At 39.0% G+C, this 23,028-nt stretch overlaps 2 protein-coding genes across 3 annotated transcripts; both read right to left on the reverse strand.

The window, feature by feature from the left end:
- Positions 1–8,587: 8,587 nt before the first annotated feature.
- Positions 8,588–12,810, reverse strand: LOC145466745 (uncharacterized). Its single transcript, XM_081450451.1, has 5 exons — positions 11,298–12,810; positions 10,966–11,039; positions 10,803–10,874; positions 9,833–10,030; positions 8,588–9,063 (listed from the first exon to the last, which is right to left on the reverse strand). The coding sequence occupies exons 1-5, from the start codon at positions 11,738–11,740 to the stop codon at positions 8,588–8,590; spliced, it is 1,263 nt and encodes a 420-aa protein (XP_081306577.1). The 5' UTR covers positions 11,741–12,810.
- A 1,176-nt stretch (positions 12,811–13,986) lies between these two features.
- LOC145466750 (uncharacterized) lies at positions 13,987–23,010 on the reverse strand. Of its 2 annotated transcripts, none has more exons than XM_081450456.1 (9): positions 22,719–23,010; positions 20,318–20,371; positions 18,723–18,772; positions 17,304–17,373; positions 17,056–17,093; positions 16,285–16,332; positions 15,223–15,321; positions 14,771–14,824; positions 13,987–14,412 (listed from the first exon to the last, which is right to left on the reverse strand). In XM_081450456.1, the coding sequence occupies exons 1-9, from the start codon at positions 22,897–22,899 to the stop codon at positions 14,209–14,211; spliced, it is 798 nt and encodes a 265-aa protein (XP_081306582.1). In that variant the 5' UTR covers positions 22,900–23,010; the 3' UTR covers positions 13,987–14,208. The 2 variants fall into 2 exon arrangements, with proteins under 2 accessions (XP_081306582.1, XP_081306583.1); XM_081450457.1 differs by having other exon boundaries at positions 13,991–14,412; positions 14,777–14,824.
- Positions 23,011–23,028: the final 18 nt, after the last annotated feature.

The raw sequence follows: 23,028 nt of genomic DNA on the forward strand, positions 1-23,028 counted from the left end.
GTTAAAATTTCACTCATTGAAACACAACTTTCGCTATCAAAAGGGTCGCACGCACAAAAAAAATGGCTGAAAACTTCTCAAAAAATGTCATTATCTGAAATTGTTTACCTGAGAGCTGAACTAATAAATTCTAAATATCGTGAGCATTTTACAGGAAAAGCGTCTGCGTTCGGCAACAATTAAAATCGTTAGGGTAAACCAGAATGGATGTGAGATTGCCTAGTGGCCCTAGTTTTTTTTCTAGTCTCACGGGAAAGACTGCAGCATGCCTTCTCTACCGAATAATCCTGGATTCTGGAATACCGGTCGATTTTTTGAGAAAATTAATAACATCGAAACTTAAGAGGCTGTCTCTGTAAGAACCGACCACTGATTTTACTTCGAAAATTCGAGTTTTCTCATAAGCTAGGATTTCAAAGCCCTTACCTAGTCAATCACTAAAATGAGTTTTATTCCATTAAAAATTCCAATTGAAGTTTTCTAGGATTGATTGAAATTTTCATGCCCGCCGAAACTGGAAAAATAGCACATATTGCCGGCGCTCTAAAAAAAATAATATTCGCTCAAAATTTCAATTCTTTTTTTCAACCATAGATATATCATAGCAGTTTGTTTAGCCATGTTGCAATTATGATTCAATGTTGTTCCTTCAACGGTTAAAAGAAGATTTTCTACCCGTTAAATCGAGTTTTGAACCAAACGCGAAAATAGCTCTACTTTGAGGGCACGTTTTAAAAATGTGGCACCTGTTTGAAACTGAACTACATGAATAGAAAGTATAAATGTCCCTTAATTTAAAACAATAATAAAATTTGTCTACCCACTAGGTTTTCAAAACTAACGACCGCTTAAAGTTCAGAAAATTTTGAAAATATTCCAGTGAGTAACTAACACACTCGCCTTCGTAAAGTGCTCCGATAAATTCCCATAAATCTCTTACCTGACTTCAAGATTAAAGTTTTGGTCCTTTGTAGCGATCCTTGAAACCTATGGAGTTCCATCCCCGCCAAAAATCAAAGCTGATCACAACATTCAACTTGACAGTCTAACAATTAACTTGGCAAACATCAACATCATATTTCACTCTTCAACTTTGTACTTCGTATCACAATCATTGAAGCTTCAAACATCAATTTTCAAAGTGACAGTTCAACGTTCAACTTTATCCATCAACATTCATGTCAACATGTCAACAATGATCTTGGCACATGGTCTGTCAGCGAAAGATGAAGTTTGAATCTCCAAGTCGAATGTTGAGTCACCAAGAGCGCACCAATCCCGCCAAAATTCAACTTGAGAATTCGACTTTCAAGTTGATGATTCAACATGAAATGTTACGTGTCAATATCCGTGTTTAGCAATGAACCTTGCTATTGCTGATGACGTAAATATGTTCACCATAACGTAATGTTCAATTTTTCAAAGTTGGTTTCAACCTCGTTCCCAGGGTCCTCTCTCTTCCTCCCTCGAGAATGTACCCTGGTTGCGGCTGGTCACGTGTCTGCTAGAATTTTTTTTTTTTTGCAGATTCCAGAAAAATGATTGGAGGGAGGGGCAGGACAGTTAAAGTTTGTCTCCACTGAGCTTACCTACTGAGCCCAGTAGGGAGTGGAATTTGTAACCTCGGCCGAACTCACAGCGCAGGCATTGACACATTCGATATTGGAGTTCAATTCATCAAAGTTCGGCTTAAAGGTTAGCCCTGCATTTGGCTGAATTTTCCCATCGATAGTTGGACGGTCTTTGGAATTTGTGGTGGTGAAAATAATTGACAAAGAACTTGAAAATGACGACCACAACAATAAATGAACCGCGCGGTGAATTTAATTTAATTTTTCACTCGGCAAAATCACAACGTAGGTATTTACTCATTCGTTTAGAGTTAAATACGTTGTTTGTTCGCCCACAAAGGTAGTTTTGAATTTCATTGAATTACTCCCATCGACAGTTTGACGGTCATTCCATTCTCTTGCGGCGAAAACAAATTACGAAGAACTTGACATCAACAACGACTGAGTGCTGAATACTAATAACTTGATCAAGCAGCTGATATTTTTCGATCGACAAAATCAAAACGGAGACATTGATGCCTTCTTGTAGAGTTTGATAAGTCCAGTGTTGGGCCAAGATACTAGCTTTGAATTTGATTGAATTCATCCAATCGACAGTTTGACGGTCATTCGGTTCTCTTGCTGTGAGAAATTTTATGAAGAACTTGACAACAGCGACATCGGTCGCGCGTTTGCAAAATCCAACGGCTTTCGTTTTAAAACTGTTTTAGCGGTAAGTCCAATTTTCGGCCAAGAAACTAGCTTCTCATTTAGCTAAATGCATTCCGTCGATAATTTGACGGTTACTTAATTATTTTGCTATGAAAAACTGATTAAACTAATCCGAAGCAGGTTGTTGACGGTTTTAAAAAAGCATTGAAAAATAAGCAAAGTTCCCTCTCAATTAGCATCTCATACTCATAGAAGTTCAGATCACAGCGACGAAGCATTGGTCAGGCAGGATCTCTGACTAACAACTTGCTTCACTTTCAAAATAAATAACGTCTGTATAGCAGCGCAACATTCACCTCCCTAGACAGTGTTGACTAACTTTAAGTCGAGGACCCACCCTCTGTGCGGCTTTGGTTGGCATACGTAGACACGTGACCACCCGCAACCAGGGTACATTCTCGAGGGAGGAAGAGAGAGGACCCTGGGAACGAGGTTGAAACCAACTTTGAAAAATTGAACTTCACGTCATGGTGAACATATTTACGTCATCAGCAATAGCAATGTTCATTGCTAAATACGGATATTGACACGTAACATTTCATGTTGAATTATCAACTTGAAAGTCGAATTCTCAAGTTGAATTTTGGCGGGATTGGTGCGCCTTTGGTGACTCAACATTCGACTTGGAGATTCAAACTTCATCTTTCGCTGACAGCCCATGTGTCAAGATCATTGTTGACATGTTAACACGAATGTTGACGGATAAAGTTAAACGTTGAACTGTCACTTTGAAAGTTGATGTTTAAAGTTTCAATGATTGTGATACAAAGTACAAAGTTGAAGAGTGAAATATGATGTTGATGTTTGCTAAGTTAATTGTTAGACTGTCAAGTTGAATGTTGTGATCAGCTTTGATTTTTGGCGGGGATGGAACTCCATAGAAACCTAGGTAGCATTAAAACTGCCAGCTTTTCCTTCCAACTGTAGGTTTGTATATAAAGTAGATTTATACGTTCCTCATCTGTATCGAACGTGACCGTCACATACTTCGATGTTCTTTGTATTACTGACCATCGTTTTCCTCGAAGCCGGTTTAATCTCTTGAAAAACCTCTTGAAATGTTTGTAGAAGCACTCTTTTGGACAACTCTCGGCACACATACATGTATGAACAGTAAACGGTAATTCGGGAAGCCAAGGAAGGATTGATAAATGCCACGGCCATTTTGACATGCCATTAGGGACAGCGCGTCTCCCAACCCCAAAATGCTTTGGAAACGAAAGAATATCGAGGTCGAAATGTATTATGGACCAAAATATAACAAGACAGCGGGAACCTGGTCTCTAACATTAGTAGGCCTGGTTAATTTTATCATTTTTAAGAGGGTAAGGTAAATCCTGCATAAAATTTTTCACTTGAATTGCTCCAAGCATTGTTCAATATTTATGTATAGAATGATCCTTGCAAAGTTGAGCCGTCGACAGGGCAAACCCAGTGCTTACAATACTGAGGTGGTTTTCGAAAGCTTTTCGCCAGCCCAAAACTAGGCGAGAAATCGATCGACAAATTCAAAGCCATGATCTGGGACAATCCTACCGACGATATGCTACCAAGTTATGGTAAGTTTTTTTTAAAGAAAAATTAAGAAATGACTTCATGTGGAGTGATGTCGTGATGTGTAGGCTTATTTTTCCAGGTATATCCTGAACTAGTACTGGAACCGGCTAAAATATGCAATAAAGTTTGTGTAATTTTAAAGATAAACAAAACAAAAATGCGTGCACGAGCCCGAAAAAGTAAAATGATGGAAAATAGAAAATGGGATATGCTTATTTTGTAGCTGAAAAAATGCGATTAGGGTTTTAGACATGGTGTCGAAGGGTGGAAAGGGGGTGGGGGGTGGGGGGTTGGGGGATGCCATCTCCAATACAGTATCACAGTTTTGTTGAATTAGAAAGCAGTGACGCTTAGAACTTTATAATCTTATATACATCTTTGTCCGCTAGCAGCCCACTCCAACTCTGCTTTTTGAGGTCTATTACCCCACTCCCTTAGAAAATATTTAGTAAAGCCAGATGAAAAGTATATCATGTTGTTACTAATTAACAGGATTGACTGCAGATGAGCTTGCCTGTCTTGCTGCATCGGGAATGCAAGGCTGGGTCTATACTGATCACATCACATGGGTGTTAAAACAGCTTAATGACATGCAAAATGATACCATGCTACTATGCCCAATGTCGTTGTTAATATCCACAACAAGATGATGAGGAAAGCTAAGTTACTTAACCCTGGACCATTAAAAAGGCTGGTTTTCACTCTGAATGTGGGACAAAGGAATGGCAAAACTTTCATTGGCAACCCTCAAAATGGTGGTAATCATTGGGTACTGGTAGATGTTGAGCTGCGACCTTTCATGAAGATCATATACTATAAGATGCTGGCTTGGCAACCTCCCCCAGACATCATTGATGCCATCAATGATTTTGCACGGTACATTCCACAAGTTGGAATGCACAAAAAGAGTCATTTGGTGCTTGCCCACTCTCTCAGTGCGACTAATTGGCAGGGTCATGAATGTGACTGGCGATGCCGTAACTATTCCCTGCAGAGTTGCACTGATATATGTGGTGTTATTACACTGGTGAACGCAGCTGTGGTAGCCTTGCACAGCCCTCTTTTCTGATGGTTAATGGGTCCAGTGATCAAAGAATCAATCTTCTTGCAACACCTGACCCAATACTGGTTATATTTTGTGTTGCCCATGAGCAGAGACGAAGCTGTATTCTTGTCAGTGTGAAACAAATTTTTAGTTTGTTTATTGTGGAAGTGCCACAACTTCCACTGATGACCACTCCATCTTTCCCTCACCCCCATTAGTGGTCATTATATGGTTTTACACATTGTGCTGGCATTATTTTGAGCATAATAGCGAGGCAAAAGAATCTAGCATTACGCGGGAATAACAGTGACAAAAACTGGCCGATGTCTTTTGAGCATAATATATAGTGAGATTTTTTGATCATCAAGCATTTGCATAATGACAACAAATTTGAGCATTATGTGTAAAACCCTATTTCGTGACCCATTTCCAGTACTATTCTGATATTTACAACGCATGTTTGCAAACACAAAATCCTTTAACGACAGAAAGACAACAATGTTGGGAAGGAATACTCCTTCTAACATGAACCAAATGCACTGCCCCATGAAAAATGCAGGACATGTGGTTAGTGTAGTACAAAGATAGAAGAGTGCTTTTAGAAACCTTTTGACCTAAGTTTTCATCTCTAAAATGGCCCTTGTGATATGATCAGTAGCAGGCTGTACATGTTTTCGTGACGATTTGAACAGCTAGAGATAACTGTGCAACCTGACACTAGCCTTCTAGCAGGCTACTGCCATATTGGCTTATGATATTGGCTTATGTTATCCACAGGTCTTTAGCTTCTTCATTGTGAAGAACATCATCATAATTTACTTCTATCAAAATGAAAAAGATCACCAGGGATAATGAAAACCTAGATCTACAGGTCCCTTGGCAAAATTGTTTGTTTGATGCTGTGCTAAATAGGGAAGATGATATCATTATTTAGAGCATTTAGTGCAGGAAACATTTTCACACTAGAAAATATATGAAATCATTACAGGTCAGACTAGTGAAATTTTAAAAGCTGATTCTAACTGTTTCTGGACGACCTATATGGAACATGCCAGGTCTCTTTCAATTGAAATCATTTTGTTATTAGCAAAAAAGGACAGAGCAGTCATTCAACACTATTCCAGCAGCTTGTATTAATAATAATATTAGACCATGTTTTTAATGTTCTGTAAAATAGAACAGGGATAAGGATGTGAAATCATTATTGGCATGAGGTGAAACTAGTCTTGTGTTTCACACATTTAATTTCAGTGAGCTATCACAATACTGGGCATCGTGCTTTGCATAAATATTTGAACAATCAGCTCATTTCTGTAGGATTTTTATCAACTTGATCCCCAACACAGATATATACATGCACATGTACATGTAAGTCCTGAACGGCACAGTGCGAACTATATTGATTTTGCAACAAGTTTACTATTAATTTAATATTTTTTTGCCATACATGGCTCGAGTAACATTCTAAGGAAAATTGGACTCTGAGTACATGTCTGACATCTACTGTCATTTCAATATTGTCATATAGTTATTTCATATTGTTCTAGAGTTTTAACTGCTTTTAAGCAACAAATCTGAAACAAACATTACATGCAGAAACAAAAAAAACAGATAAATATTATTATATATTATATTACATATTTTCAGGCTTTCAATGTTGGTATGTGTGTGGAATTATAATGGAATTACGGTATGAAATTCTGTATTACTGCATTAAATACACGACAAGCCGTTATGATTATTGTTAATCAAATTAAAGAAACTACATATAATTTCTACATACACAACACAAGCTAAGGTTCGTTTACTAGTAACAAGGTAAAGGTAAAGAATGCGATCCCACCGATGCGTCGGCCGACACATCACCGACGCGTTGGTCGACACACCACCGACACATCACCGACACACTACCGACGCGTTGGTCGGCACATTGTCGATGCGTCGGCCGACACTTTACCGACGCGTTGGTCGAAATATTTTCCCTTTTTAACTATTATTTTGTTATTTCTTTCACTTGGAAGCAATAACAACTTCATAAGAAAGGACCAAAACGTGATAGCTAAATAGCCGCCATTTTAAAAATGAAACACTAGTACCGAGGTCTTCTCGATGTTTTGTCAAGGGTCGGTTACCAACTGGAACTAATCGTGAAGCTGCTGCGAAGGTCGACCGGAACGACCTTGCGGAAATCCATCGACGATACGCGGCGGTGCTCTCAACCCTGAACGATAAGAAATCACGCACAGCACGCAGCACGATCAGAGACTTCCTCGGCATAGCGGAGCTACGAATTGTCAACGAAGTGACGTACGAAAGCACCTTGGAGAGGCTGGGAGACCCGAAACTTTCAGTGAAAAGGATCGAGCAGGAGTGTCAAAGGCAGCTGGGTGATCTGTTGCCGTTGGTGAAACGACTTCGCGTCGCGAAGAAGCTGTTACCGCTGGTGTTGGAGGATGCCTTCTATTCCTAGAGGGCTCTGTCAACAACAACAAAAAAACGGCTCCTTTAGGAGCCACCAAGTTTGAAAAAGTCAATGACCAACTCAATAAAGTTTAGCTTAATAAATAAAGATAAAGTCTCCGCCGATGCGTCGCTCGGCCGACGCGTTGCCCGACAGTCGGCTAACGTGAATGGGAACTGGGTTCTAAGAGCACGAAAAACAAGATGGCGGTCAAAAGTAAACTTCTTATTTTCATATCATAGTGAAAGTTTTCCATCGAAGGCATGTCAGTTCAGTTTGGAAAAGGTACGTTTAGCCTTGCAATAATTCAAAAAGGCTCAAATGAGTCACCGACACGCCACCGACGCACCACCGACGCATCACCGACGCAGTTTGTACGTTACAAGGTTAAAAAGTGGCCGACGCGTCGGCCAACACGTCGGCCAACACGTCGGCCGACGCGTCGGTAGGATCGGATTCTTTACATTTACCAGTAACAAATAGGTCAATGAATTGCAAGATAATAAATACCGTGGTGCACAACTGATCTGATGAGCAAAACTTTCTGCGACTGAGACGTTCGAGGGACAATTTGTGTTTCCTTTCAGAAATATTTCGAGAAAACGTGGGCTGGTGGTCGCTAACTGCGTTTTAAAGCTGAAATCAACCAGGCGTTTCAAGTGTTAGAGACCAGGCTCCCACTATCTGATTATATTTTGGCCCACAATACATTTCGATCTCGATATTCTTTCGTTCCCGATGCATTTTGGGGTTGGGAGACGCGCTGTCCCTAATGGCATGTTGTATATGGGATACCGAAAACAGTGGGCACAGGTTTGAAGCGGCTCGTAAAATGGCTATTTTCTTATGTTACTGATAAAACATTGCTCCTGCAAGGTTTGAGGAGTGCGAACATCCATGGCTGGCCGAATTATATTTATCAATCCGGTTTTCCTTTCGCCATAATATTATATACACCGTCTAAATACAGGGAAAGAATGGCACCGAATGTGAAATTGCTTTTATGACTGTTGTCTTTGTTTGCCTGTTTCTCTAATTTACACAGTTCTTTAAAGTTACCGAAGCAAATCCACCATAACTTCATACTTCAAGACTTTTATTTATTTTATAAGGACAGAGATTCTTCATCACTACAAGCGCATTAACCTACGGAATAAACGTACAATTGCTTCTGCACCTATGAAGAAAAATCACCCGTGCCTGAAGCTGTTATTAAAGACTTTTTTCTTGGCCTGATTTGACTCATTTGGTGCACACAGCGCATGACAGCTCTCGACCTTCAACATACGGGAGGCATGGTAACGAACCACACCGTGCTTCCACGAGGTAGAGAAGGGCGCCATTGTTGTTGGCGTGGCTGCCATGAACAAACTCCGCTTCCCCGTCAATGCAAAGGAAACTGGTTGAATGTTTGTGGCTGTAGTGATCTGCCATCAGGTACCCATGGTACTCGTCCGTCCAACCTGAAGGACAGTCATTCCTTGCGGGTATCATCAACTGAATTGCACGTGACTTGACGTAACACACGACACATGGGACGTCGTGATTATGGAGGTTGTTTTTAAATGGACTATACGAGCTGACTTCATACTCAGTGCCATAAATATATGAACCCGCTTGATTGCCGTCCTTGTACTTGTCGTACTTTGGCTTGTTTGGCAAGCAGATGTATTCTCCTCCCCCACCAGTATGGGTGTAATGGCTCCCTCCAACAAAACCTGAACATGAATAATTAACAATTAGACCCGTAGCCCGCAAGGGCTACGGGTCAATAGCCCATGAGGCGAAGCCGAATGGGCTATAGACCCGTGGCCTTTGAGGGCGAAGGGTCTAATTGTTTTAGTATCACCCGACTAGTCGGACAGAAAAGGCAACAATAATGTTAGCAAATGCAAGTTGAAGAAATATTTATTTGGGAATAAAACGAAAGAAAGCGTCAAGCTCGTTCGCGCCAATTTCGCTACTCGAGGACTATTACTAATAGTCCTCTAGTAGCGTAGCCAATTAAAATGCAGGATTTGCATTAGTCCACTAGTAGGGTGATACTAATATGTTTTAGCATCTAACAACCTTCAGGCTCAACTTGCAAATGTCAACTCTCATTAATGACCGCCATACCTTTTCTTTAGGTTTGAAAATTTGCTGGTACATGTTGATCATGCCAATCTCATAACGTTTCTAATTAACGTAAGTATTGAGAATCACAATTGTCAGATACCAAAAATAAGATGTTCTGTTGAATGTGTATTATTTCCAGCAAAGGCACCTGTGTTCGACTATTTCCAAACTGATTTTTCAAGAAAATCTAAGAATCTGTATGAAAAGGCTACAAGTTTGATTGGCAGTTGAGTGAAATTCACATTTTCCTTTAATATTAACTCTTATCAAACTGATTTGGTAACTCTGCTAACTTCCCTAACTTAAAGATCTCTGAATAACTAATATAAGAACCTTGATCAATATATAACTGGTTAATTTTAATCTTACCTTCATAAACCATTTGAGCACCATTAGGGCATGTGGTCCTTCCCCAGCGAACATATTTGACCCCAGATCCCCCAGCTCCGTCTTGTCCTTTATCGCCCTTAGGCCCACGAGGTCCCTCCAACCCAGGACTCCCAGCCGGACCTTTGGGACCGGGAGGGCCTGGAGCCGGCTTGTTGGTACCAGGTTTTCCCGGCATCCCTATAAAATAAGAATTTCTGTCACATTTCTCATCAGGAAACCGAAAATAAAGTTCATCTTGGACGAAGGACAAAAAAAGGCCACTCTTGAAACTCCAGGCTGGGCAATAACAAGTAGTGGGAAAATGTTGGAAACAGGAAATATAAACGTTTCCAGACCTAGGAAATTAATGATTTTCTGTGGAGTGCACGCCGACATCAAGAAGAACGAATTCGAAGGTATAGCAAACCATACATTGTTTTACAAGTAAGGGTCTGATTGCTGAGAATTGCTCATAATTTTAACTGTCAGCTGAGGAATGACGCATTTTGACCTTATAGCTGAAATCTGAGATCAACCAAGAGAAGCTAGATCAAGACAAGATAGTACGTCGGTCCTCCCAGTATGCCATATACCCAAGGTAATCCCTCTTAAGTTAATAATTTAAGGCCTTGATCTTCTCTTGGATCAACAAAATTTACTGACAGCTGAGAAATGGTCTGAAACTTTCGCTGATAGCTTAGAAATAGAATAGAAATTGCCAAATCTTTTACTGATTACAGGCCCCAATCCAGCCAGAGCTCCACCACTGCATGGGCTATCTTGGTCCTGTTCGTAAGTTTAAAAAAACAACGACGAGGAAACGATAGCCTGGAGGTAGTGCAGCTCACCAGCTTTCAGTGTGTCTTAAACTAAGGGTAAATATTAGAGAGGGAAATATTAGTGAGGGAAAATAACATACAAATATAAATCCCGTATAGGTACATATATTACTAATGGAGAACTAACCTACCAGCAATGCCCGGTTTTCCGGGGGGACCCGGGGGTCCTTCTCTTCCTTCTCTGCCATCCCTTCCATCCCGTCCTACAACAAAAGACGTTTTATTAATAAGAGTATGCTAACAGAACAGGAAAAAACATAGCTTACTGCTGATTTATCATTCATTTTTACCAACCTCGGAGGAGGGAAAGAAACCACCAATCTTTCGCCTCGTCTGACGGCATTGCGGATATTTTGGTTTCGTTCATTCTGTGAAGAGAAAGCATTTCGGTTACACGGGTTATTTTTCCTTAATTTGACTGCGAGTTAAAACCCCATCTGCTAATAGTTTCAACTCCGACTTGACATGCCGGTAGCCTTTTTTCAGAGCTTGCGGTGAGCTCGGAGATGTAATCAACAGATTTTTGCAATCTTCTAGCGTTTTATAGCGTTTTTTAGCCAAGATTCAGAAAACCGCAAACAGTACTACTCTTAATTATGCAATAAGTTACCAAGAATTTTGCTAACCTTTCCTCTAAAGCCTGAAGTCGCTTTTCAAAGTCCGATTGCTTTTGGCTTGCATTGCTCGATACCGATCTCTTCTTTCTGGGGCTCAATTCAACTGATGAAGCATCAGATATTTTGGGATCTTGATCAGTACTTCGTTTCAAATCTTCCAAAGTATTCTCGAACGTAGAGAGGCGTCGATTCATCCCACGGACCTCGCCTACAAGTAAAACGACAGCGCTGATCACAGACACTCCCACAAGGACCAGGATGACAAGGGATGCTGAGCGCAAGTTTGGAGGACATTTGTTCTTGACTTCATCTTTACGTTTGAAGTCCATTTTAAGAATTCGCAGCTCTCTGTCGGAGAAACAACTCTTGAAGCCGATAAGCGAGAACTGAACTTTGATAGCTTTGATTACAAGCATTATTTGTTTAAAGGCTGTGCTATTGGTCGAAAACATTAAATAAAATCCAGGTCATAATAATTATAGCTCGCGTAAATTTTCGCGTTCGCTAATTCAACGCTTCCCAGTCACTTTCATAAAACATCGACTAATACTTAATTTCAACCCAAGAACACGAAACAAGTTAAATTTAGGAAGGCTTTTTAGGGGGCATCCAAGATTGTGAAGTGGACGAGGAAAACAATTGGAAAACTTTAAAAAAAACCTTCGTATCTTCTTTTTTCACGGCTCGCTAACTCCGTCAATGTAAAACAAAACATTGAATGCTTTTTTGAATTTAAAATTAATTAGTAAACAGACTTGCTTTGCTGTTTAATTTCCTTTGTTCATCGTCAGAGACGAAGCATTTCTACAACAGTTACTAGGGTTTTCGGAACGTTAATTCGACTGCAAAATAAATTACTAAGCGGGTATTATTCGTTTACAAGACTTTATGACTACAGAGCTATATTCAGTATAGTACATATACTTGAGATTGTAACAATCGAAGCAGTAGTTTTACTAGTTGTTATGTTTTTATTATAATAATTATCATAAGCATTTCAGACTCTAATGTGAATCGATTGAGATACAATTATCTTTCGATGTGTTTACGTTCTCATTATGGCTTAAACCGTTGTAGCCTCCGCATTGCCGAAAAGCTCTTCGTGCGGGAACGCTTGCCACGCAGCTTAAAAACGTTGGTCTTTTCAGTCTTGATAACAAAAATCCTGATCTAACACGTTTGGAAAGTCACTTTATGTCTATGGTCTTACATTCGCTGAAGTATGTAAGGGTTGGCTAGACGTTTTCTACATAATCCTCTGGTTTTTACTCTTTTTCCCTTTCTCGTTCATTGACACAGTCAAAGGAGGAATTGCTCACTAAACGCCAAAATAAAATCAGAACTACACGAAGACATTTCAAGTGTTGTTTCTTTCTTAGAACCTTCTTTCAAGAACTCGGATGGATCTTCATCGTGACAAGGGACCGTTCATTTTTTATGAGGGAGGGAGGGCTGGTGGGATTTGGGAAGCACCATTTAAAAATCGCATGACCCCCCCTCAGCTTACCAATTTTTTCACGTGGCCCCCCCCTCCTTATAGCGGTCATTTTTTGGGATGACCCCCCCCCAAAAAAAAAAATTGAACAAACAATATTTAGATTTCAACTTTTTTAATATTTCTCTATTGTCCCCCTATTTCACGTTTTGTGCTCACTGTGAAGACAATATTTACAATCTCTATACTACAGAAAGCTGTTGTTTGAAAAACAAATCAAAAGAAAGAGAAGTCAATTTCGGATCTCCTAGTTATGGCTCGCCCTGAGCGTGTGGCATTTGGCCTCTCATTGGCATCTCCCTCATCTGAATTGATGAATGCCCTTAGTTTTAATGTAAAACAGATCAAATGTATAGAAGCTAAGTTGACGAAGGTCACGCAGGACATGGAAGCACTAGAAAATAAGAGCAATTATAACAACATATTCAAGGGCATACTCAAACAGCACATCAACAAAAGGAGAAGGAAAAAAGAAAACCGCAGAAAGTCAAATGAAAGAAAGAGGAAGCGGACTGAAAACAACGTCCAACGAGTTTATGGAATCTGTGTTGGAAACCCGCTAGGAAATGATCTTCCACAATGCCTTGTGTACCCTCCTAGAACGGCCGTACCGGAAGAGTGTATTAAAGTTGAGGATGTTGCCACGTCGTTATTTAGAAGCGATGGGCCATACATCGCACAGCTCTTGGAAGGGAATTATTTCACCAATGCTGCAAGAAGCAGAATCACCACCAACCTTGAGCAGGAAGTCAGAGATTATGTTTACACCTTCATGTACCCTGAAGAGTACACTCTGACGGAAAGCATTGCTGCTTCTTGCAGCATCGGTGAAAGAGACTCCCATAGCAGCACAAGCGGCGACGAAGAACTCGACGACAGCGAAGATGAAGATGAGTGCCAGTGAAAGTTGCATTCGAAAATAACAGTGTTAAATACTTCTTTTCAGTAGCTACAAATGCTTTTTGTCGCCAAACGTTTTTTTAAAGCAGAAGGAAAGTTTGTAATAAATTTGTATCCTGCCTTCTATGTGTATTCTATAGCAATTTTTTTGATATTCAAACATTATGCCATTTTAAAGTTTTACTAAAATATTTCACGTGACCCCCCCCCCTTTTCCCTTATTTTTTTGGGATGGCCCCCCCTCGAAAGCCATTTTTTTTCGCATGCCCCCCCCCCAAATCCCACCAGCCCCCCCTACCTGATAAAAAATGAACGGTCCCCAAGATGACGTGACACTATGGAAGACACCAATCGAAAACATTTCTGGTAGTCTTGTCTTTTCACGCGTTGGGTGACAACCCAAGCAACCACTGCGATAAGTAAGACTTGACGCAATGTTTTTGCTGACCTCTATCTCCACGTGGATCTGTCCAATACATGCTGATAGATTAAAATATGCTTCAATCCAAGCTGGTGTGACTGCGATTAAGGAAACATAGAGAAATCGATTTCAGACACATGTACAAAGTCATTTCCTTTGGGGTCCCCCTCAGATGGCGTGTCATCCTCTGAGTCGCTTGAATCTGCATAACTTTGATCCACCAGCTTGGCCATCTTGGGTTCACTTTTCTCCTCACAACTTTGTTTGGTCACGTGTTCACGTACCCAGCAACCTGCGTCAAAATAACCCTAAAGAAAAAAGTCGATGGTTAGACACTTTAAGCCTCGAGTAGACAAATTACTATGACCGACAAACAAACAGACAGATTGTCTGATCGTCTGACTGTCTGTCTGTCTGACTGACTGACTGACTGTCTCACTGACCAACAGACTGACTGTCTGACCGTCTGACTGTCTGACTGACTGTATGACTGACTGTATGACTGACTGTCTGTTTGTCTGGCTGACTGCCTGACTGTCTATCTGCCGGCCTGCCTTCCTGTCTACCTGCCTGCCTGCCTGCCTGACTGTCTGACTGATTTCATACTGTATTATAACATTGTATCCTGCAAAATCTTAGCCCATATTTCATATAAAACTTTCTTACACTCACAGCTTTAGACCACTGCAGCATCAGGCTTGTTTCATATGGCCCATACACCTGAAAATAGACATGTTCAGTGCCAGGTCTTACTATTATCGGTATCATTAGTTTTTAAGTCAGCTTCATGGCTTCACATTTCAAGCTCGCATGCTCACAACTGCTCACTTCTATTGAGTTCTTCTTTTCGCTCTTCCCAAGGATTTTTGAGCAAAAGAGAGACTGCTTGCAGCCTAGGAGTTTGCATTTGACCTTTGCTTCGAGGTTATGTTAGGAAAGAAATTTTACTCATACCAGTAATGCTCCCCCTCCCCCCCATCCAGATATAAAGATGGATTACAATGCACCCTCCAGCCCCCTCCGAGGAACCGAGCAACTATGCAGTGTCATACTTGGTCTTAATTTGCTTCATACTACAGATACCAGTACTTGAATTGCATTGAAGCATTGACCAATACCTCTGCCTCAGCATCTTCAGTCCATTTGTACTCCCAGTAAAGTGTGGGATTATTCTTGTCAACAGCTTTCCTCTTTTGTGCCTCTACCAGCTGATGAGCCTGAATAAAAACATAAGAAGTCGTCTGTCCACAGTGCCTATTTTCTTTTGTACTTTTGTTGCAACTGTAAGTAAAATGTTAACTGTGGGGGATTTGAACATGTGCGAATGCAAGGGTTGGGGATTGAGAAAGACAAAAATTGATAGTTAATAGTCACAGTCACCATTACAAAGAATTAAAATAAATATTCTTCAAAAAATGGTTCTTTTCTGCTATGAGCAGTGTTGGAATGAATTCAGAATCATAAGGGAGAGCAACATATATCCAGTCCATGTACACTGTATGTATTTACTGGAACTTAAAGTGGAACATTTCTCAAATGATAATGATTCTGTAAGACTCCTAACAGTGCTTTCAATAGGACTAGTAGCTCCCACTGAAGCCACAGTGGGTATCCTATGGTGAAAATGCCATCTGTAATTTGTAGCAGTTTTCACAAAATGGCATTCTAGAAGAAGTCATAGAGGCCTCTCTTGTTGCTTTCTGATTGGTGGTGCATTTGGGCAGCAACCTACTTCAAATCTTACTGAAAGCACTGTCCTATCATGTTAATAATCACATCTTAAATAACCATTCCTCGATTAAGCACCCTAAACCCATTGGTGATCAATATAAAACATGCCCTTGCAATCAAAACAATGAATCAGAAATAACACTTGAACTTGTCATGTTTTGGAATGTCTGCTAAATTAAAAGCAATTCTAAGTGTTATAGCTCTAATTCAGTTCAGCAGAATAGCCAGAGCATAACATTAATAATTTGGCTTTGAAAGTTCACTTGCATGTAACGTTAATAAATTCTCCTCAGCAGATGCAATTCAACCTAGCTAAACAGAGTAGAATGGAAACACTCCCTTAAGCAAATATATGTCTACTCTTAATAATAGTGCACGGACATGTACTGTTCATTTTTGCTATTAATAATAGATTTATTAATTAATATTAGATGTACATGTATGTTCACCTGTCGGCGCTCGGCAGATCTCACAGTGACAGTTCTGTCATCAATTTTCTTGCAAAAATATAAATATATACAAACTTATTAGAAGTGTGACATCATCAATACCGTCATAATAAAATCGCTCTTGTCTTGGGTTTTGTGCTGCTTCCTATTTTGGTTTTTGCTTTTATCAATTACAAAACACAACAACAAAAAATACATTTCTTTAGAACTCATTACAGCAGTAATAAGTTGTAAAAATTGGTGAGCAAAGAAATATTTAAATAGTCAGTAAAGGGCTCTAAACAAAAGCAAGCACAGCTTTGGAGCAGAACCTAACAGTACAGCATTTACTAACTTCGATTTTAATATTAACCTGGAGGATGGTACAGTATAAAGCTACATGTGCAACGAGTGACAAACATAGTTGAGACACCTAGAAAACATGACGCTTTTCAATATCCTCTTATTCTATTTCATCCGCATGTAGCATTAATTCTCTGATACCCCCCGCCCCCAATTCAGTGAACATTATGTAGGTGCTGCGGTCTGTGCAGTCCTAGAAATAGAAAAATCAACACTGTTTGGGGGAAAGGGGGTGAAATGTTTCTAAGATGCTCATAAAGCAAATTTTACTGTGAAGTGTCTCAACACTTTTTGTTGCTCATTGTAATAATCAAACTTCTTTGAACTACAAATAAATTTGAAATTACGTAAAAAAAATAAAAAATAAAAAATAAACAAACAAACACCAAAAAGTTCATTCTACTTGACAAAATTTTTTCATGTACCTACCAGCTGGTTATAGGCACACCATGATTTACACTTCACAGCTATAACATGAAAACAGGATTGATTTGAACTGAGTCCATTGACATTACACATTTTTCTGTATAATTTACACTGACAATAGAATATGCATTTTTCAGTCATCTTTTTTTTTTTATCTGAATCAGATAATGCAAGAAACCAGAAAAGAAATAGTGTGTCAGATCACCTTGTTACAGATGTACAGTAGCTGTGTTGGAATGATTCAAACTTACCTGAATCAACTTCACAGAATGTAATGAATGCAAACCCTCTTGAAGTACCCGTTTCATGATCCTTGATAACCTACACAAGAGTGGTACTTAGTTGTTTACTTCTCAAAAAGCTTTATAAAGATATGCACAGGTCAAGTAACTGCCATGGGATATTTGACAAACATTCATTCTCAATATTTTCCTGAAGCAATAAATGACATTTTCAGTTATATGAGATATATATGTATACACATGTTCATTTTAATTTATTTAGTTTATTGTGAGTTTAAGCTCACACCATGCCACAGCTGACAGAATTTAACTTTGCAATTTTCCACTTAAAGAAAAGTGTCTTGGCTAAGGATCAAAAGTTTAACCTTCCCTAATCCACACTTTATTTGTTATTTTAAGAGTATTATATTTTGTATACATTATGAAAAAAATTGGATAAAAAGACTCTGTGTATAAAGAGCAATGTCATCTATGCCAACCCTCCTGGATTATCTTATCAGAGTCTCCTGTGATACCGACTGAATCTCCTGTGTCTCCCATACAAATCATGAAATCCACTAGATATGAAGAAATGCATTTTCAAGTACATTTTCTACCCTCATTTTGGCAAATTTTTGATGACCATTTAGAGGAAATTTGAGAATATTTCATGCAGTTTTATGGTTGAATCTGGGGAGCTGTCTTTTTAACAACTTTTCTGGGGTCAAGAGGGTAAATTATTGGCAATGTCCTGGATTTTAATTTTTTTAACCCTTTACCCCCTGAGGCAAACGGCAGTTTTTCCCAAATCGGCAAATAAAGACACTCTGCCTGTGTACAATAATTATAATATGCCATTTGAAAGCCACTAATCAGCTTATTTAAGAATTGACATCAGCAGCTATGAAGGAGGTAGACATTTTGAGAGAAATTGCTTTAAAATGGGAAAATGAATGAGTTAAAAAATGCATCAATCTTCTACTATATTAGGTATACCACTAAACTGTAGCTTATTTAGCAGCTCTTAATGCATAGCTTGATATGAAACAAGTCTTGCATTCCATTTGCATCCCGAAAAAGGAACTAAAAACTTCTGGGGGTGGTCAATCATGTCTTGGATTTGAGGCAGTCAAAATTTTATGACTTCAATGAGCAGATCTTCACAAGACAATTTTCATGGCAAAAATTCATAGAAATCTATCAAATATTCACAAAGCTATGACCTTGTGTGCTGATTTGCACTCTTAGGGGGTAAAGGGTCAATGTTGTGGTATCTGCAGTATAGTAGATGATTTTTTGTAGTTTGTGCTTGACTCAATAACTAAGGGGCGCAAAGTTAACACAGTGACCCAAAAACCTGCCTCCTGGATAAATCATAATGTAGTCTGTTATTATTATTACCAATATCTGTTTAATTAATTTTATTTTTGGCAAAGACAAGTTTTGTACCTTTACAGCTTCAATTTCACCAAAAGTGGAAAAGTTTTCAGCAAGGGTTACTGCAAAAAACAATGGACAATTATGCATTCCTTTAATTAATGGATAATTACACATGATGTCTATGAAACACCATAAGGTTAGAAATAAAAGCAAATTAAGGTGGCTTACTACAGTTTTTCCAAGACTCAGTAGCGTGCAGTACGATTGCTTCCCAGACATCAGTTTTAGTCATGCATGCAAGTAACTCCAGGTAAAAACGAAAACAACTTCAGCACTTGAATTGGATTAAACCACTTTGGTGTACCTAGCGAAAGCTTCAAACTGCTTTCAAACATGTGTTGAAGCCTAGGACCAATAAAATATGACAAAAAAGCTTGATAAACAACCAGTAAAAGAAATCTTATTTAATACTCTTGATTTTTTGCGCGTGATATGTCGCACCACATGAGTGCGAGCTTAACTAGAAGGCATATTCAGTTCAATTCTCATCCAAAGTTGTAAACGCTAGTCTTTGATCCAAGGTCATTGGAAAACCTACTGTATAACCCATGATGAAATTTTCACAGTTGATTTGTAGGGGTATATTGTATTTAGAGCCAACGTTTTAAAAAATCTGTAAGACATATTTTGAGTTATTTTTGGGCAAAATTTCGTATTTTCTTAGTTTGCGAAAACCTGTCTACCTTACAGATTTTTTATTTTACTTTTCATGAATGTTTAATCACAGCCAATTTCTAATTCCTGAAATTTTGAAGTGGGGTCATAAGGGTAGATTTTGAGAAAAATGTTGTTAAACCTTCTTGTGCCCAGTCTCTCCTTAGGTAGTCGGTTGTTCATTTTTCCATTTATTTAGGCTTAAATTGTTGAAATCTCACACATAATGATAAATAACTTAAGCAAACAGTAAATAGAGAGAGGAAAAATAACTCAGACCATTTTTCAAAAAAATTAAAAGTTACAAGATGCTCTTATACTCCATTAAAACCATTATTCTAGGCAGCTAGTACTCTAACTTTTATTTTTCATATTTTCATTGAAATTGTAATTTTTTCTTTAGCAAGAGTGAGTACAAATAAAGATTGATGATGATGATGATGATGATGATTATTAAAACTGTAGTAAGCCACTTTAAAGCAAAATAAAAGCTTACAAAAACTACTTGTTTAAACATACAATGTAGTACTAGTGTCTCAGTTGATCATGAAAGGAGAACTACTGCAAAGTGTCAATCATTAAAAGATCAGTTTTTGTTATCTGAAATTGCACTCAATAACATGTTCAGTATGTTGGCATCCAGGGTGTCTCACATCCAAGCCATGTACCACGTCCAGTTTAAAATGTGGATACCTAAACCCCTATATCAAATTAAAGCTTACTTACAGAGCTGGCTATCAAACTATACCAAAAATTTTGAAATGAACTAACTTGTGGCATTTTTACAACCTCTAAATTCAGGTGTCCGCAGATTCACCTTTTGACGTAATTATTGATCACATTCCAAAAAACTAATTACAATTGTTCCTAGTAAAGATAGCAAGATGGGCTTGTTTGTTTGCTTGTTGTTGTTGTTGTTTTTCCCAAATAACTGTCAAATGTATAAATACCTTCTTTGGTTTCCCAGTCGAGGTTGCCAACAAATATCTTGGCTCTTGGGTCATCTTCACATTAATGAACAGATAAAAGAACATTTTATGAGAACGAAATTACATACATGTATCATAGCATAAGGTCACACAGCACTGACCGCAGGGGTTTCAATAATAGCTGGGTAGTGGGTAGATCTACCTGCTTGTATTGAGCGGACTAGCTGCTTGTAGCCATCCTGGGTGGCCGTACACAAATAACTAAGACCAGATAATTTCCTCGCAGCTAAGGATTCTCTTCAAGAAATTTGGCAAAATAAGTCTTATGTTATAGGAAAACAAAAAGAAAGGTACAAGAAACAACTTTCTGGTGTTTTTAAAACCCAGCCTTTTGGACCACCAAAGATGAAGAAAAGTGTAACCTAATACAGAAATTGAGAGGAAACAGGGACTAAGCATGAATAATAATGGCTGCCAGAATGCAATCGTTATTAGCATATTTTGCTCCAGTGTCAAAACAAAAGAGGTTGAAGAAGAATGATTCTTCGCAAGGTTAGTTGAGTAAATTGAAAGGAACACAATTCGGTGTTTAAACTTTAATATTATGCTTCTTTTCATGGTGAAATATGATGTATCTTTCATGAATCGATTTGAATATGAAGAATTAAAATACCATACGTTATCAACCTAGTCTTTCTAATTGATTGACTTCTAGGAACAACAAAGCAACATACAAAATAGGCTCCAAAATGCAGGAAAATACATCTGCGAGAGTCTAGAATTTCAAAATTTCCCAAGGGAGCATGCCCCCAGACCTCCGGCCTTCCAAGAAACTACCCACCTGTTTTTCTAAACTACCCTCTTGAGCCAAAAATCATTGAAACCCCTGAACCACATAAACTAAGAGCCTCTTCATAAATGCAGTCAACCGGGCTGGCTCAGTTTCCGAGATCTCGCCTCACTTCTCTTTCCTTCGTAAAAATTTTGATGTGTTCATATGAGAAGCCAGGCTGGCCCTGTTACCGAGATCTTGGGTTTTGGGACCGAGATCTCGGTAACCAGGATGAAAATTTTCCCATATGAACACTCCAGCCCGGGTAACCGGGACGCCACTTTTTAGACGAAATAACTTCGCTTTCGCAACACAGCGGCCAAAATGGCATAATTTTTGCCTTGTATGTATTTCCACTTTAGGAGTAGGCGAATTAGCTTTATTAGAAAAGTTACAAGAGTCCACAAAGCTGCAACAGCTGCAAATGATGCAAGTTTATGTTTCACCATTTTGGTTGTGTTTCTTGGATTTTATCCCGGTAGACCAGACTGAAATTTCCCATATGAACAGACAACAAAATTTGTCCCGGTAATCGAGCCAGCCTGGTTACCGGGCTCAAATGAAGAGGCCCTAAAACTGTAAATAATTCCACTAGAATGGCTGATTGTTTACTTTGTACATCCCACTGTATTTTTTCAAAGGCCAAAAAATGCCAGAAATATGGGGAGCATTTACATTTTACAATACAGTGGAACCTCGATTTAACGAAGTCGCTGGGGACCAGCCAAATTTGTTCGTTAAATCGAGGGTTCGTTATATCGAAAACTCGATAGAATGAATTTGAGGGGAAATGACCAAAATGTTCGTTATATCGAGGTCATAGTTAATAATCGATTTGTAACACAGGTGACTTCTGTCACGCAATTCAATGCAATTTTCGTCACCCAGAAGTGCCGCGTTTTGAGATGCAATTCATGAAGCATGGTGGCTTTCAGTATCAATTATTTTCACTCTTGAGCAGACGCGCAGGTTTTCTTTACAAAAGAATGACACTTTCAGAGTAGCGATTTAAAAATGTTACAACATAGAGGTTATACAGAAAATTGTCTATGCAAACAACGAAACGGGCTTTAGTGTTGTTATGTTGCACTACCCAACATTTCCGGAATTCAAAGAAGATAGAGCAGAAGTTAATTGATGTCGAAATACTATAGTGCCAATGTCTATGACATATAATAAGCCGTTGACTGAAAGGTTGCTGTCTCTTTACCATAAGGATTGTTGACTGTTGATCTGTTCAGCGTTTATCTTTTGTCGCGTGTTGACACTGTAATTCGTTATATCGAGGTATGTTTTACGTTTGGGCTTCCGGATTATGTTCGTTAAATCGAAGAATTCGTTATATCGAGGTACGTTATATCGAGGTTCTATTCCATACATTTTACTGTAACTTTGGCCGGGACCTAGGATATCGTTCGCTATATCGAGGACTTCGTTAAATAGAGGTTCGTTAAATCGAGGTTCCACTGTAAGACGTGTAAGACGCAAGATGTTGCTGAAAATCTCCTTCGGATTTTTTATTTCATGCATAAGATGTGCCTTAAAATTATCGATTTCTAACAGACTAAAAAAAAAAATCATACTACTCACACTTCTTTCTTCTGAGCTGGGAACCAGCAGTCAAGGTTTCTGCAGAATGTGACTGAGGGTGGAGAGGTTTCACAGTGTTATCAGTACGGTTCTTCTGCCATTCCTCTACTTTTCTCGATTGCTCACGAGGTCGTTTACTTCCACTTGCATTTGATTTATAGCTCCAGCCAAATGTGGCCATTATAGCCGCAAACAAATACTCAAATCGGCCAAGAAAGCAGCAGTCATTTTAGCAAACCTGTCCGCCTGTCCGCCATGTTTGTTATGAGCCTTCCAACACAGCGGTATGCTAACAAACATTATGCGCACA

The sequence above is a fragment of the Orbicella franksi genome, chromosome 13 (assembly GCF_964199315.1).
Source record: "Orbicella franksi chromosome 13, jaOrbFran1.1, whole genome shotgun sequence".
NCBI lineage: Eukaryota > Metazoa > Cnidaria > Anthozoa > Scleractinia > Merulinidae > Orbicella > Orbicella franksi.